This window comes from Kogia breviceps, chromosome 11 (assembly GCF_026419965.1).
Source record: "Kogia breviceps isolate mKogBre1 chromosome 11, mKogBre1 haplotype 1, whole genome shotgun sequence".
Classification (NCBI taxonomy): Eukaryota; Metazoa; Chordata; class Mammalia; order Artiodactyla; family Physeteridae; genus Kogia; species Kogia breviceps.
Window position 1 is genome coordinate 52238442 of NC_081320.1, and position 14057 is coordinate 52252498.

Here is a 14057-nt window from a genome sequence, read left to right on the forward strand (position 1 = left end):
CCACATGCCACCGAGCAGCTGGGCCCGTGAGCCATGGCCGCTGAGCCTGCACGTCCGGAGCCTGTGCTCTGCAACGGGAGAGGCCAAAACAGTGAGAGGCCCGCGTACCGCAAAAAAACCCAAAAACCAAAAAACCAAAAAACTGGGCTTCCCTGGTGGCGCAGTGGTTGAGAATCCGCCTGCCGATGCAGGGGACACGGGTTCGTGCCCCGGTCCGGGAAGATCCCACATGCCGCGGAGCGGCTGGGCCTGTGAGCCATGGCCGCGGAGCCTGTGCTCCAAAACGGGAGAGGCCACAACAGTGAGAGGCCCGTGTAACGCAAAAAAAAAAAAAAAAAAAAAAAAAAAAAAAAAAAAACCAAAAAACTGCTGTATAAAAAATAAATAAATAAAATTGAAAAATAAATTTTCTGTGTAGTTTACAATTAAAATTTTTTTTTAAATTTAATGTTACCATCAGGTGAAAGATCAGTATTTTTAAGTGCCTGTAGACAACTCACAGGCTCTGAATGAATACTTCTGTAGACCCCCTCCCCCAGTGCACACTGCTTTACTCCATTCTCCACCCTATACCTCTAGTCTGGGGTCCTCAGAGTTACCTTACTCTGACCCCTCACTACACTTTGCTGTTATCTTTCAACTCTCCTCAATGCCAGCCTGGCTCCAGCTAACTGGTGCCCACCAAACTCAATACACATTCTCACCTCTGTGCCTTGGCTTGTGCCTGTCGCCATTGGAAATATACTCTTCCCTCTGCTTGTATTAGCCAATCTTTCCATTCCATTAAGTCCCTTTTCCTCCCCACAGTGGAATGGTTCCAGACCACAGGGACTTCTCCCCATCAAAGGGTGTCAATACTTCCCACTTAGCATTAGTCACACATTCTAAATTATTTTATCACTTATTCTCCCAACCACTCAATAAACATTTATTAAGCATATGCCGTATACATGACAACGTGCTAGGCCCCTGAATCAAATGTTATGTTTTCTGCTTTTTACCTCTCTCATAGCCCCTTACGCATCTTACAAATGTTTACTGCAATGGTTTGGATGATGTTGTACTGGCCTGTACTGTCATATTCCACATATGAAAAGGAAATTTTAAACTACTGAAATCAAGAAGAGTATAATCTCAGGATTTGCCTAAGTAACAGGATATTCTGTCGGTTGATGGTAGTTGTTTTGGTATCAATCTTAAAAAGCAGTTGTCACGGGCTTTCCTGGTGGCGCAGTGGTTGAGAATCCACCTGCTAATGCAGGGGACACGGGTTCGAGCCCTGGTCTGGGAGGATCCCACGTGCCGCGGAGCGACTAGGCCTGTGAGCCACAACTACTGAGCCTGCGCATCTGGAGCCTGTCCTCCACAACAAGAGAGGCCACAATAGTGAGAGGCGCACGCACCGCGATGAAGAGTGGCCCCCGCTTGCCACAATTAGAGAAAGCCCTCGCACAGAAATGAAGACCCAACACAGCAAAAATAAATAACTTAATAAACTCCAACACCCAACATCTTCTTTAAAAAAAAAAAAAAGCAGTTGTCAGGACAAGAAAGGTTTCAGGAATTCAAAGGGAATTATATAGTAGGAAACACTACATGAAAGTTTCCATGATGATAGCAGTAATGTTATTTGGTCATAAATGTCTGTGATCAAAGCATCAAGAACCTGTGCTGTTTCCAAAGTCCCCCTTGAATATTATTTACCTAAAAGACATCTGCACAAACACAAATAACTTTATTCACATGTTAGAACAGTGTTTGAGTAGACAAGAGTTTTAAGGATACAATACAATCAATTTCTTGAGCTCAGATTTGAGTTTTTAAAAAAATCTGTATTCAAGCTCTGAGTACTCTCCTTATAGAATTTTGCATATAGTCCACCTTTTTTGCACAAAGGTGAAATACTATCTGTATTTACTTAATTCCCCATTATTTTGCTGTTTCAACATGATTTTGTACCCCCAGTCATTTCACTGTTAGTCTAAGGTTGCATCTCTTTCACTCTCAGCCTTTTTTGAGCTTCATTTTCTCGCTTTATGTAATCGAGTATAGCTTCGAGTTATAGGATTGTCCTTTCCAAGGTCCACAACAATTACCTCCCTAGAAAATGTCACTCCTTTTAAAGGTCTTTTATGGTTATCAACAACTGAAGGACTTCCAGTGACAGGTATGGGTGGTTTTTGCAAGTAGTCATTCTATAAGAGAATGGAACAAATAGTATAAATGATCAGTTTATGCATGCAAGAGCACTGCTTTTAAAAATATAGGTTATATGTACCTTGTTAGTGAGAAACAGAAAAAGGATTTCTAAATGATATAGGAAAGCAGTAGTAATCCATCATGATCTAATTTTCATATTTCTATGGTTATAAAAGCACACATTGCTATATTCAAATAGCAGTTGGTGACATGTGTTATTCTCTCTACAAAGCAGTCAAACCCAAGAGCCACCTGGACCATCATTCTGTCTCCAACTGGCCATGGGTCTTATGTTGGGAGGGCACGTGAGTTGTTCTTATTAGGGAGCCCCAAACAAGGAGCTCAAGAAGGCCCTGGCAATGTTTACAGGTTGTTGTAGAAGGAGCCTGGAAGTAGAACAGGCATTTGGGGTCTGGTCCTGAGCTCAGCCATGGCGGAGAAGTGACTTTGAGCAATTCATCTTATTTTCTCATTTGTAACATGAGAGCGTTGGATCCCCAAATGATCTCTAAGGCCTCTTCCAGCTCTAACGTCTTAGGATTCTGAGTAAAGCAAAATGAAGGGGAATTATTAAGAAAACCGCAAATGTAAGAATGAAGATGGAACAAGTGTTCAGGCATGGCATGTGTAACTGACTTAACAAAATGAAGCAATAAGCTAAGAAGAATGTTTTAGATGACTGTGAACATTGCACTCCTTCCAGATACAAACCTAAGTTACAGACAAGACCATCCTTCATTATACCTAGCCAAGGAATTTACCTCTTCTTCAATCAAACACTAAATGCCCCTTAAGAGTAGAAAAGCCCATCACTTCTTGACCATTTTCTCCAGCATTCTCAGTCTTTTGCTTCTCTTTTATTTTGTCCTCCTCTTCATCTTTCACACCCTCTCCATTTCCTAAGGGTGTGGCCACCACTGCTTTACTCCATCTCTGGACAAGAATGCCAGGCCTCGTGGGTACAAGAGTCCTAGAAAATCAATCAGCAAGGTTTTTAAAATTCATACGTCTTAGCCACCATTATCACACACAAAAATGGCGTTCTACCACAGTCTAAGATGCAGACTTACTTTTCTTTGTCTCCTGAATTGTTCATCTCTGTATTAGCAGCTGTACAATCATCACCTCCATTAGCATCTATACAATGACCTTCTTCTGTCTCTTCATCTGTCCAGCTTTGGGAACTGAGATCAAAAAGGAAAAAATTTGGAAAAGAAAGAATGGTCTTGATGTTAACGCTTGGAAAGGAACTTCACTTTGCCGTGGCCTCTCCCGTTGCGGAGCACAGGCTCCGGACGCGCAGGCTCAGCAGCCATGGCTCACGGGCCCAGCCGCTCCGCAGCATGTGGGATCTTCCCGGACCGGGGCACGAACCCGTGTCCCCTGCATTGGCAGGCGGACTCCCAACCACTGTGCCACCAGGGAAGCCCAGGAACTTCACTTTTAAACAGGAAATTAGCATTTCTAAAACCCTGAAATAGGAAAAAACAGATAGCTACAGCCTTATTATTTGCTGCATTTTAAATTGTTTTATATTATTTCTAGATACATTTACTAGTGTGACTTTAAATCTGATCCCAATTTATCAGCATGGATTTATACCAGTTTTATAATAACACCAATAAAAAGAAGATGCAACTGAGGCAAATTAGAAGGATGACGAAGAAAGTGAATGCTGTGGTTTCAAAGCTCATAGGGTTAGCTAGAAGACTCATCCACTCTCACAGTTACAGATCGTCCAGATATACTTTTCCAGCTCAGTTTGAATGTAGTTCTCTTGTTCTTTAAATTTTCTGGAAACAGAAGGATAAAAGGGTGCTTTCATTGTTGTTCTTTGGATCCGCTTCATCAGATGTGCTCTGCTTGCTTTGGTGGCGTGGACTCACACGGGTTAATTCCTCTCCACAAACGTGGTAGGGGCTGAGGTGGCTAGAGGGGAGACTGAGCTGGGACACGTGGGACTCAGCCCACCTCCCCTCACCCCAAAACTATCGGAATTCAGAGGACAGCGGAATTGGAGCAGGTGGAGCCGAGCCCAGCTCCCCATTCTTCCTTCTGCAGTGACATCACAGAATCATGGAACCGTTGAGTTAAAGAGATCAGAGCACCAGGCCAACCCCACCCATCACCTGAAGTCAGAAGAACCATGAAACTGCCCTCTGGGTGGCAGTCTATCTGTCCTCCCCTCTGAGAGGTCCGGAGTGGCTTTGGATAAGGATTTTCTTCCTACACTTGAAATACCATCCTTCCTTTCTTAACCTGAGCCTATGTTACTGTTTCTTTCACAGACCATGAACAATCAGTCCACTTCCTTCTTATACAATCCCTCTCCACAGCCCTGTGGCCAGTAGTCAACTTACTTCATAATGCTGTTCTCTCCAGGCTAACTAGCCCATGTCCTTCAGATCCCACATCATCGGACGTAATTCCTGGACATACAAAAAAGGTGGCAGCTCTGGAGGCCAGAGCTGAAGAAGCAGGAGTAGAATAAGATGATCAGAGTAAAGATGACCCCCCGCCTGACCTAACTTCAGGTGAGTAAGTGATGCCCATGACAAGGACGGGGAGAGTAGTGCTAGGATTTTTCTGAGAACAGGAGGATGAAAGGAGTATGGCAGCTACTGCCAACCATGTCTGAAAACGTCCGAAGGTGAGCCCTGGGGGTTTTGGGGCTGCAGTGACACTGGCTCTTCTCTAGAGGGGCAGGGACATTGATTTCTTTATCTTTGAATTCTGCACCAAGTCAGAACCTGCAAATTCCATACATGTTGAATGAATGCGTGTGTGTGTGGGGGGGGGTGTGTGGCTGTGGCTGTGGCTGTGTGGTTGTGTATAGAGTTTGTTGGAGGGCTCAGGCCAAAGCTGATTTTGCAGAATATATGAACATATGAATGTGAATTTTTGCAGAATTTTTGGAGGCTTCCTCCAGCTAAAGCTCCCAGATGAAGACTCAGAGCCTGTCTCACCCTCCTTACACTACACTGCTGCCAGACTGAGATTTCAAGAGCCCAAATCTTCTCATGTCTCATGTATTCTAGTAACACACAATGGTAATATTTTATATCTACCTACTGGTGGTTACACAGGTCCAGACATACATAAAAACCCATCAAACTGTGCTTAAGATTAGTGCACTTCATGTGCACTATGGTGTGGATATTATACCTGAATAAAAAGGTATAATTTTTCATCCCCATGCCTAAATTTGAGTGTGTGTGGTGCAAAGAGTAATGCGGGACTAGAGTGCACTCTTGCTGGTTGGCTCTGTCTCCAAGATTGTTTGCCACACATAACACATATTCTGAGACCTTTGGCAAGAATACAGTAGTAGCAAAAAGTAAGGGCTGGTAAGACTGTATCATTAGGGCTTTCTTTCACTGAATGTGGCTTGCGAACAGATATCCTAAATTGTTAGTTAACATAATTCTGAATATGTATAGTTAATATAATTAGAGTATAGTTAATACAAATTCTGAAAACTGGAAGATTATCAAACTTTGGTCTCTAAATCACATTTTAAATGCATTGGACTGTAAACTTTGTGATGTCATGGAATCTTACTCAGAGATAGGTCTGCAGAACCTAACTCAGTGTGCCTTATGCACAGAGGGCATGTGCTCAAAAGTTATTTGTAGTGGAACATTACTACCAATTCTACAGAAATAAAAGATATTCTAAGAGAGTACTCTGAACAATTGTGTGCTAACAAACTGAATAACCTAGATGAAATGGAAAAATTCCTAGAAACAAAAAACCTACCAAGACTGAATCATGAAGAAATAGAAAATCTGAATAGAACTATAATAAGCAGGTTGAATCAACAAACAACCAACCTCCAAACAAAGAAAAATACTGGACCAGATGGTTTCACTGAGGAATATTATCAAATATTTAAAGAAGAACAAACATCAATGTTTCTCAAACTAATCCAAAAAAATTGAAGAAAAAGGAATACTTCCTAACTCATTCTATCAGGCCAGCATTACCTTGATACCAAAGCCAGGCAAAGACACTACAAAAAAAAAAATCCTAAAGACCAATATCTCTCATGAATATTGAAGCCAAAATCCCCAAAAGTAATAACAAACTGAATTTAGCAGCAGCATATTAAAAGGATTATACACCATGACCAAGTGGGACTTATTCTTAGAATGCAAAGATAGTTCAACATACAAAAATCAACATAATACACCACATTCATGGAATGAAGGGGGGGGAAATGATCATCTCAATTGATGAAGGAAAGGCATTCACCAAAATTTACCATCCTTTCATGATAAAACACTCAATAAAGTAGGAATAGAAGGAAACTACCCCAACATAGTAAAGGCCATATATAGAAACCCCACAGCTAATATCATATCCAATGGTGAGAAAATATTTGCAAATCATATATTTGATAACAGATTAATATCCAGAATATATACAGAATACCTATAACTCAACAACAACAATAAAAAAATCCAATTCATATATGGGCAAAGGACTTGATTAGATGTTTCTCCAAAGAAGATATACTAATGGTCAACAAGTACATGAAAAGATACAACGTCACTAATCATTAAGGAGCTAATCAAAACCACAATGAGATATCACCTCACACCCCATTAAAAGGCTATTATTAAAAAACAAAGAAAAAACAAAACCAAGTGTTGATAAGGATGTGGAGAAATTGGAACTCTTGTGCATTGCTGTTGCAAATGTAAAATGGTGCAGTCACTGTGGAAAACAGCATGTCAGTTCTTCAAAAAATTAAACACAGAATTCCATATGATCCAGCAATTCCACTTCTGAGTATATACTCAAATGAAGTAAAAGCAGGGACTCTAATGGTACACACATGTTCATAGCAGGATTATTCACAATACCCAAAAGGTAGAAACAACCAAACTATGCATCGACAGGTAAGTGGATAAACAAAATGTGGCATACACATACAATGGAACGCTGTACAGCCTTAAAAAGGAATGAAATTTTGGTACGCTACACGTGGATGAACAGTTGAAGGCATTATGCTAAGTGAAGTAAGCCAGATACAAAAGGACACATATTGCATGAGTCCACTTATATCACATTCCTAGAATAGTCAAATTCATAGATACAGAAAATAGAGTAGTGGTTACCAGGTGCTGGGGGGAGGGGGAAATGGTGAGTTATTGTTTAATGGATATAGAGTTTCAGTTTGGGATGGTGAAAGAGTTCTGGAGATGGATGGTGGTGATGGTTGCACAGCAATGTGAATGTACTTAATGCCACTGAACTGTACACTTAAAAATGGTTAAAATGGGGCTTCCCTGGTGGCGCAGCGGTTGGGGGTCCGCCTGCCGATGCAGGGGGCATGGGTTCGTGGCGCGGTCTGGGAGGATCCCACGTGCCGCGGAGCGGCTGGGCCCGTGAGCCATGGCCGCTGAGCCTGTGTGTCTGGACCCTGTGATCTGCAATGGGAGAGGCCACAACAGTGAGAGGCCCACGTACCACAAAAAAAAAAAAAAAAAAAAAGGTTAAAATGGTAAATTTTGGGTTGCATATATTTTATCACAATTTTTAAAAATTATTTGTGCAAAAAAGGAAGGGTAACTCATCTGTAAAGTGGCCTGGTACAAGGCAGGCACGGGAGAAACAAGACACCCAGCACATAGAGATCTTGTTTCAACCTCCATCCATTTGCTCATTTTGTTTCCCCACTGTAATTGTCCTCCCCCTACCTCAGCCCTTTACGTGTCCCCACCTCTAAATCCTCCAAGACTTGGTTCTTGGACCGCTCTTCCACGATGTCATCACCACCCACTGGCCTTCCTTCCTTCTTGCTTTCGCTCAGTGACACACCATGTCACCTGCCTGCATCCCAAACCCTTGTCCCGTTCAGCTCCAGCCACAGACATGCCCTCCCCTCCTGCCTTCAGTCTCCTTTGCGGTGGTGGCCAGAGGATATGGACTCCTGGCAACAGGGTCCACAGCAATTTGTGCTCCAGATGGGTCCAGGGTGCATGTAAATCCCCAGCCACCTCCCTAAGGCCTTGATCCATGTGATCTGGTGAGCTCCTCTGACAAAGTATGATCCCTGAATTGCAGGATCAAGATGAGGACATTCAGAGCACCCACAAGCCACAGCTGCCTGAACTTGGAAATCAGGAATGAGCACAGGACCCAGGCCTGGCTGATCAGAACAGTCTACAGTTCAAGGGTCAACATGTGACCTAACCAGCTCGGTTAGTCTCAATGTCAAGACATTTGCAGAAACTATCAGCACAGAAGAGAATAGGGCTGAGAGAGGTGTATGGAGAGAGACAAATTGTACATGACTCTGCTTGATCTAATCATGCTTGAAGCCTTGATTTTCAGTGTGGACTGGAAGTGGGGCTTTCAGTTATATGAGCCAATGCTAATATAACATTTTGGCTTAAGCTGGTTTGAGTGGGGTTTATGTCTCTTGCAATCCAAGATTTGTGACCAAAACACAATGTAACCAGCATCATACTGCCTCCCTTTCTGAGCCCTCAATTCCTAACCTGAGATTCCTTGATTCCTCACATAAGAGCCACTGAGCCCATCAACCATGTCCTGACTTTGCTGAACATCAGATATGTTCCCTCTAGCCTCCAAGGACAAGTGGAATAAAATGAGTACCTTTTCTCTTTCATCAGATCAGTGCAGCCTTTTTCCCTACCACAGCTAGTGGGGCTGCTCGGAGGTCTTATTTTAGATTTTGGAAAGCTAAATGGAAGTTACTGAAACTCATCAACATCGAGCTATGATATTTAACAGGGCACTTGGATTGAAACAGTTTTTTCCTTCTACCTTAATGGCCAAAACCTGTCACTTCTTACTAGAGGAAGGAAGAAAAAAATGATATTAAACATCAAGGTAGATGGCTAGTATGTCAGTACATATAATGTCCACACAAGAGAAACGTTCTGTTGAGAAACCTTCATTATTTATGATTCACAGTTAACCTTTTCACACAGAAACTGTTGAAAACTTCAGAAGGTCACTGCAGCTTGATAAGGTTTTTAGGCAATCTACTCATCACCCCATTGTTTCTCACGGAACAAGTAACACTGAGCTAGACAACAGGAAACGCTGCCGTTCGCAGAGGTGATGACACCAAGACAACACTTCTCATTAAGGAGACAGGCACCAATTCCAAAATGCCAGTTAAGCAGAAGAGCCTACAAATTCACTGCAAAAGATTTAGCAACACTTTCTAGCTAATATCTATCCATCTGGAATGGAAATGTCCTTGAGAGAGAGTATGTCAGAAGCAGTGTACTATTAATATTACATTATAACCACCAAAATTGGGTAAGTACGTTCCTGGCTTCAACCACGATAGCCACAACACCCGTGCATACACCCATCCTAGGCCACATTTTAGAAGTCCCTCTGTCTTGCAGGCTTCATGAGGATGGAAGAATACAGAGTTGAGGATTCAGCCACCACTGAGCCATCATCCCTGTGGGTCCTATTCTACCCTTCTGGTTTGTGAAGGGTATAGCTTGGCTGCAGGCAGAGGAGAATGTTCTTGCCTCATATTTGAGCATCTTCTGCCTTGCCCCATGCTACATGGTCAGTGAGTATCAAATTCCACGGACTTTGAAAAACAGATCTGTTTTGATTCTACACTCCTGATATGTCTGAGAAGAGTGTTAAAGCTGACCTGATTCATCGGTTCTTGGGAGACTTCCTGACCTCAGGAATCCAACCCAGGGAAGAGGAGATACAACATTCTTTCCTACCGCAGGGTTTGTATAGGCTGCTTTTGTACTTAAATTGTTCTCAATCCCCTTTCCCATTTTCCATCCCTGCAAAAACCCAGCACCTGTAACAAGCAGTGAGAGCCATAACCAAGGGGCAGATGGGAGACTTCCTTTGGTGTTTTAGTTTGGGAGCGCGAGGCTTAGAGGTTGATGGCCTTGGTTTGGTTTTGTTTTCTCCTTTTCTATTCATTCTGTTCAATCTGTAAGCTTTTTGCTTTTATTTCCTTCTAAACATAACATAATTTTCTCTAAATCATTTGTACTGTTATGATTTTGTATATCTTATTTTAATGTTTTAGTTTTTAGTTTTGATCAACCCTTTGATCTCAACATTTCTGAAAAGGATATTAAGGAATTATCTAGGGCAGAGCTTCACTAACTCGCTGTGGTGAAGGAGCAGGTTTTTATTTTTAATCTCAGTCCACTGAGGACCAATATTTTAGTAAACAAAATTAAAGCAATGATACACTTGGATATCACAGCAATGTAAAATAGTTATTTAAAGTTTCTATACTCTCAATTTCTGCATTTAGTTTCAGACCAGTGACAATTAGGGACCAGCACCAGTTCACAGGTCACATTCAGAGTAGCACTGGTTACCAATTCCCTCATTTATTTGTTTTAAATAGCATTTTTCATTGTAGAAAATTTGGAAAATGAAGAAAAAACAAAATCTCTCATGATTCCACCACCCAGAGAGAAAAACTGTTGACATATACTGATATTTTATACTATATATACTGACGTGTGTGTTTATATATACATATATATAGTGGTTGCACAACCATCATCACAATCTTAATTTAAAGCATTTTTAAAAAATTTTATTTAATTTATTTTATTTTTGGTTGTGTTGGGTCTTCAGTGCTGCGCACGCTTTCTCTAGCTGCAGCGAACAGGGGCTACTATTCGTTGCGGTGCACGGGCTTCTCATCGCGGTGGCTTCCCTTGTTTTGGAGCACGGGCTCTAGTGCGCAGGCTCAGTAGTTGTGGCGCACGGGCCTAGTCGCTCTGCCGGCATGTGGGATCCTCCCAGAGCAGGGCTCAAACCCGTGTCCCCTGCATTGGCAGGTGGACTCTTAACCACTGTGCCACCAGGAAAGCCCTAAAGCATTTTTATCACCTCTACAAGAAACCCTCTACTATTAGCAGTCACTCCCTACTCGCCACTCCCTAGTCCCTGGAAACCACTAATCTAATTTCTGCCTCTATAGATGGGGCTTTTCTTGACATTTCATATAAATGGAATCATACAATATGTGTTTTTTTGTGTTTGGCTACTCTCAACTTAGCATAGTTTTTTTTCTTTTTTTTTTTTTTAACATCTTTATTGGAGTATAACTGCTTTACAATGGTGTATTAGTTTCTGCTTTATAACAAAGTGCATCAGTTATACACATACATATATCCCCATATCTCTTCCCTCTTTCGTTTCCCTGCCTCCCACCCTCCCTATCCCACCCCTCTAGGTGGTCAAAAAGCACCAAGCTGATCTCCCTGTGTTATGCAGCTGCTTCCCACTAGCTATCTATTTTACATTTGGTAGTGTATATATGTCCATGCCACTCTCTCACTTTCTCCCAGCTTACCCTTCCCCCTCCCTGTATCCTCAAGTCCATTCTCTAGTAGGTCTGCGTCTTTATTCCCATCTTGCCCCTAGTTTCTTCATGACCATTTTTTTTTTTTTAGATTCCATATATATAGCATAATGTTTGTAAGATTCATCCATGTTGTGGCATGTAACAGTATTTCATTCCTTTTCATTGCTGAATAATATTATATTCTATGAATATATCAAATTTTGTTTATCCATTCATCAGCTGATGGACATTTGCATTGTTTCCACTCTGGCTATTATCAATAATGCTGCTATGAACATTCATGCATAAGTTTTTGTATAGACATATGTTTTCATTTCTTTTGGGTAAATACCTAGGTGTGACATTGCTGAGTCATATGGTAACTCTGTTTAGCATTTTGAGAAAACACATATCTATTTTATAATTTAAAAAATTGGAATCAGTGTATATACACTTTTTTAAACTTAATATCATTTTTATTATGAACATTTTGCAATGTCTTTCAATAATCTTCAAAAAGATGACTTTTAATACTTATACATTTTCCCTTTTTATATAAGCATTGCAATTATTTTCTTGCTGTTGGACAACCTACTGCTTTTTTTTTTTTTTTTTTTTTTTTTTTTTTGCTGTACGCGGGCCTCTCTCTGCTGTGGCCTCTCCTGTTGCGGAGCACAGGCTCCGGACGTGCAGGCTCAGCAGCCATGGCTCACGGGCCCAACCGTTCTGCGGCATGCGGGATCCTCCCGGACCGGGACACAAACCTGCGTCCCGTGCATCGGCAGGTGAACTCTCAACCGCTGTGCCACCAGGGAAGCCCCCTACTACTATTATACATAGCATTGATGGGCATATTTGTACATAAATATGTGAGCACAACTCTGAAACTATTAAATCTTTACTTTTATTAAATATTAATCTTTTCATTTATTTTCAAAAGCTTATTGGCTTCTGGCTCTTTTATTTTATTTTTTTTGTGGTACGCGGTCCTCTCACTGTTGTGTCCTCTCCCGATGAGGAGCACAGGCTCCGGATGCGCAGGCTCAGCGGCCATGGCTCACGGGCCTAGTCGCTCCGCGGCACGTGGGATCCTCCCGGACCAGGGCACGAACCCGTGTCTCCTGCATCGGCAGGCGGACTCTCAACCACTGCGCCACCAGGGAAGCCCTGGCTCTTTTATTTTAAATCTCATCCATTTTGTGTCATTGCTTTATGGCTCCAAATATCTCACATATTGATCAATTATTTTTAACTGCTATTTATTCCTCTCCCCCGCCTTTTTTTTTTTTTTACCTTATTTCTAGTTTCTTAGATTTAGTCTCCTCTCAACCTTTGTTAAGGCAAAAGTAATATTTTGCTTTAGGTTTAGAAACTGTTAAAAAACACTTTGATTTCATTATAATTTGTCTCATTAACTTAAAGGGGGATAACAAAAGGGGATAATAAATCACAATCACCTGAAGAACCCAACACTTATTCTTGCTTTTTTTTTTTTTTTTTGCTTTGGGGAAGAAAAAAAAAATGCATCGATGATGTGACTTGAATTTTAAGAAACGTATTTCATAAATAAGCACTATTTCCCATAAATGCACTCTTTTTGATTCGAAGCAATTTTCTTCTTCTTTTTATTTTTGGCAAAATATTTAATGTCTGTAAGTGTGCCTCACCTTCCCGTTCCTGTTATAATTCGATAGCCTCTCCAAACTGGCTGCACCAGAGAAAACATGGGCACATTTTCCCAGCAGGATTCGAAAACCATTAAAGCCCTGGTCCTCTTGACTCAGAAATGACTGCAGGTGAGGTCCTTCCACAGCATGCCTCAGGCGTCTCCGCTCACGGAAAAAAGCCCCCCATTTCTACAACGCTCCCGAGGTGTTCTGTTCTGCAGCCTGGAGCTGGGAGCTGGGCGGCTGTAAATAGTGGTAGGCTCGGGCACTGCGGAGGTAGTCCCCATACACAGTGAGAAGCATCGTGGAGGAGGAGAAGGTCTTGTAGCCAATGTTAGCTAGCTTCTCAGCAGTTGGCATGTCGTCCCCCTTTAGGATTCGGCTCCCAACGCGAGCTAGGGCCCCGCGGGCCAGACGTAGCATAACCCCCCGCAGCAAAGCTGGAGCCCGCAGGGGCTGCCCACAGCAATTTTCCTTTTTTTTTTTTTTTTTTTTTCCCGGTACGCAGGCATCTCACTCTTGTGGCCTCTCTCGTTGCAGAGCACAGGCTCCGGACGTGCAGGCTCAGCGGCCATGGCTCACGGGCCCAGCCGCTCTGCGGCATGTGGGATCTTCCCGGACCGGGGCACGAACCCCTGTCCCCTGCATCGGCAGGCAGACTCTCAACCACTGCGCCACCAGGGAAGCCCCAGAGCAATTTTCTTAAGTCTAGAAGTTAGTCTCTCTTCTATATGTCAAAGTCTTTCTTGATCACGAGCCTTTATTACCCTATTTGAATTAAAAGAAACCCCAGATTCACAAATCTGCCATTTGAGCAATTTAGTTTTTTAGAAACTTGCTTAAACTTCATTAAT

The 14057-nt window shown here is 42.1% G+C and overlaps 2 protein-coding genes across 2 annotated transcripts; both read right to left on the reverse strand.

Moving 5' to 3' along the window:
- Window positions 1-1960: 1960 nt before the first annotated feature.
- Window positions 1961-3332, reverse strand: C11H2orf74 (chromosome 11 C2orf74 homolog). Its single transcript, XM_059078647.2, has 3 exons — window positions 3270-3332; window positions 3013-3169; window positions 1961-2195 (listed from the first exon to the last, which is right to left on the reverse strand). The coding sequence occupies exons 1-3, from the start codon at window positions 3293-3295 to the stop codon at window positions 2022-2024; spliced, it is 357 nt and encodes a 118-aa protein (XP_058934630.2). The 5' UTR covers window positions 3296-3332; the 3' UTR covers window positions 1961-2021.
- A 10060-nt stretch (window positions 3333-13392) lies between these two features.
- Window positions 13393-13626, reverse strand: LOC131765567 (cytochrome c oxidase assembly protein COX14-like). Its single transcript, XM_059079283.1, has one exon. The coding sequence runs from the start codon at window positions 13624-13626 to the stop codon at window positions 13393-13395; it is 234 nt and encodes a 77-aa protein (XP_058935266.1).
- Window positions 13627-14057: the final 431 nt, after the last annotated feature.

Coding starts and splice junctions, on each gene's coding strand:
- LOC131765567 (XM_059079283.1), bottom strand. CDS start 13,626: ATGCTACGTCTGGCCCGCGGGGCCCTAGCTCGCGTTGGGAGCCGAATC.
- C11H2orf74 (XM_059078647.2), bottom strand. CDS start 3,295: ATGAACAATTCAGGAGACAAAGAAAA. Junction 3,170..3,269: donor AATTCAGGAGACAAAGAAAA/GTAAGTCTGCAT, acceptor TTGATTTTCTAG/GACTCTTGTACCCACGAGGC. Junction 2,196..3,012: donor CTGGAGAAAATGGTCAAGAA/GTGATGGGCTTT, acceptor ATTCTCTTATAG/AATGACTACTTGCAAAAACC.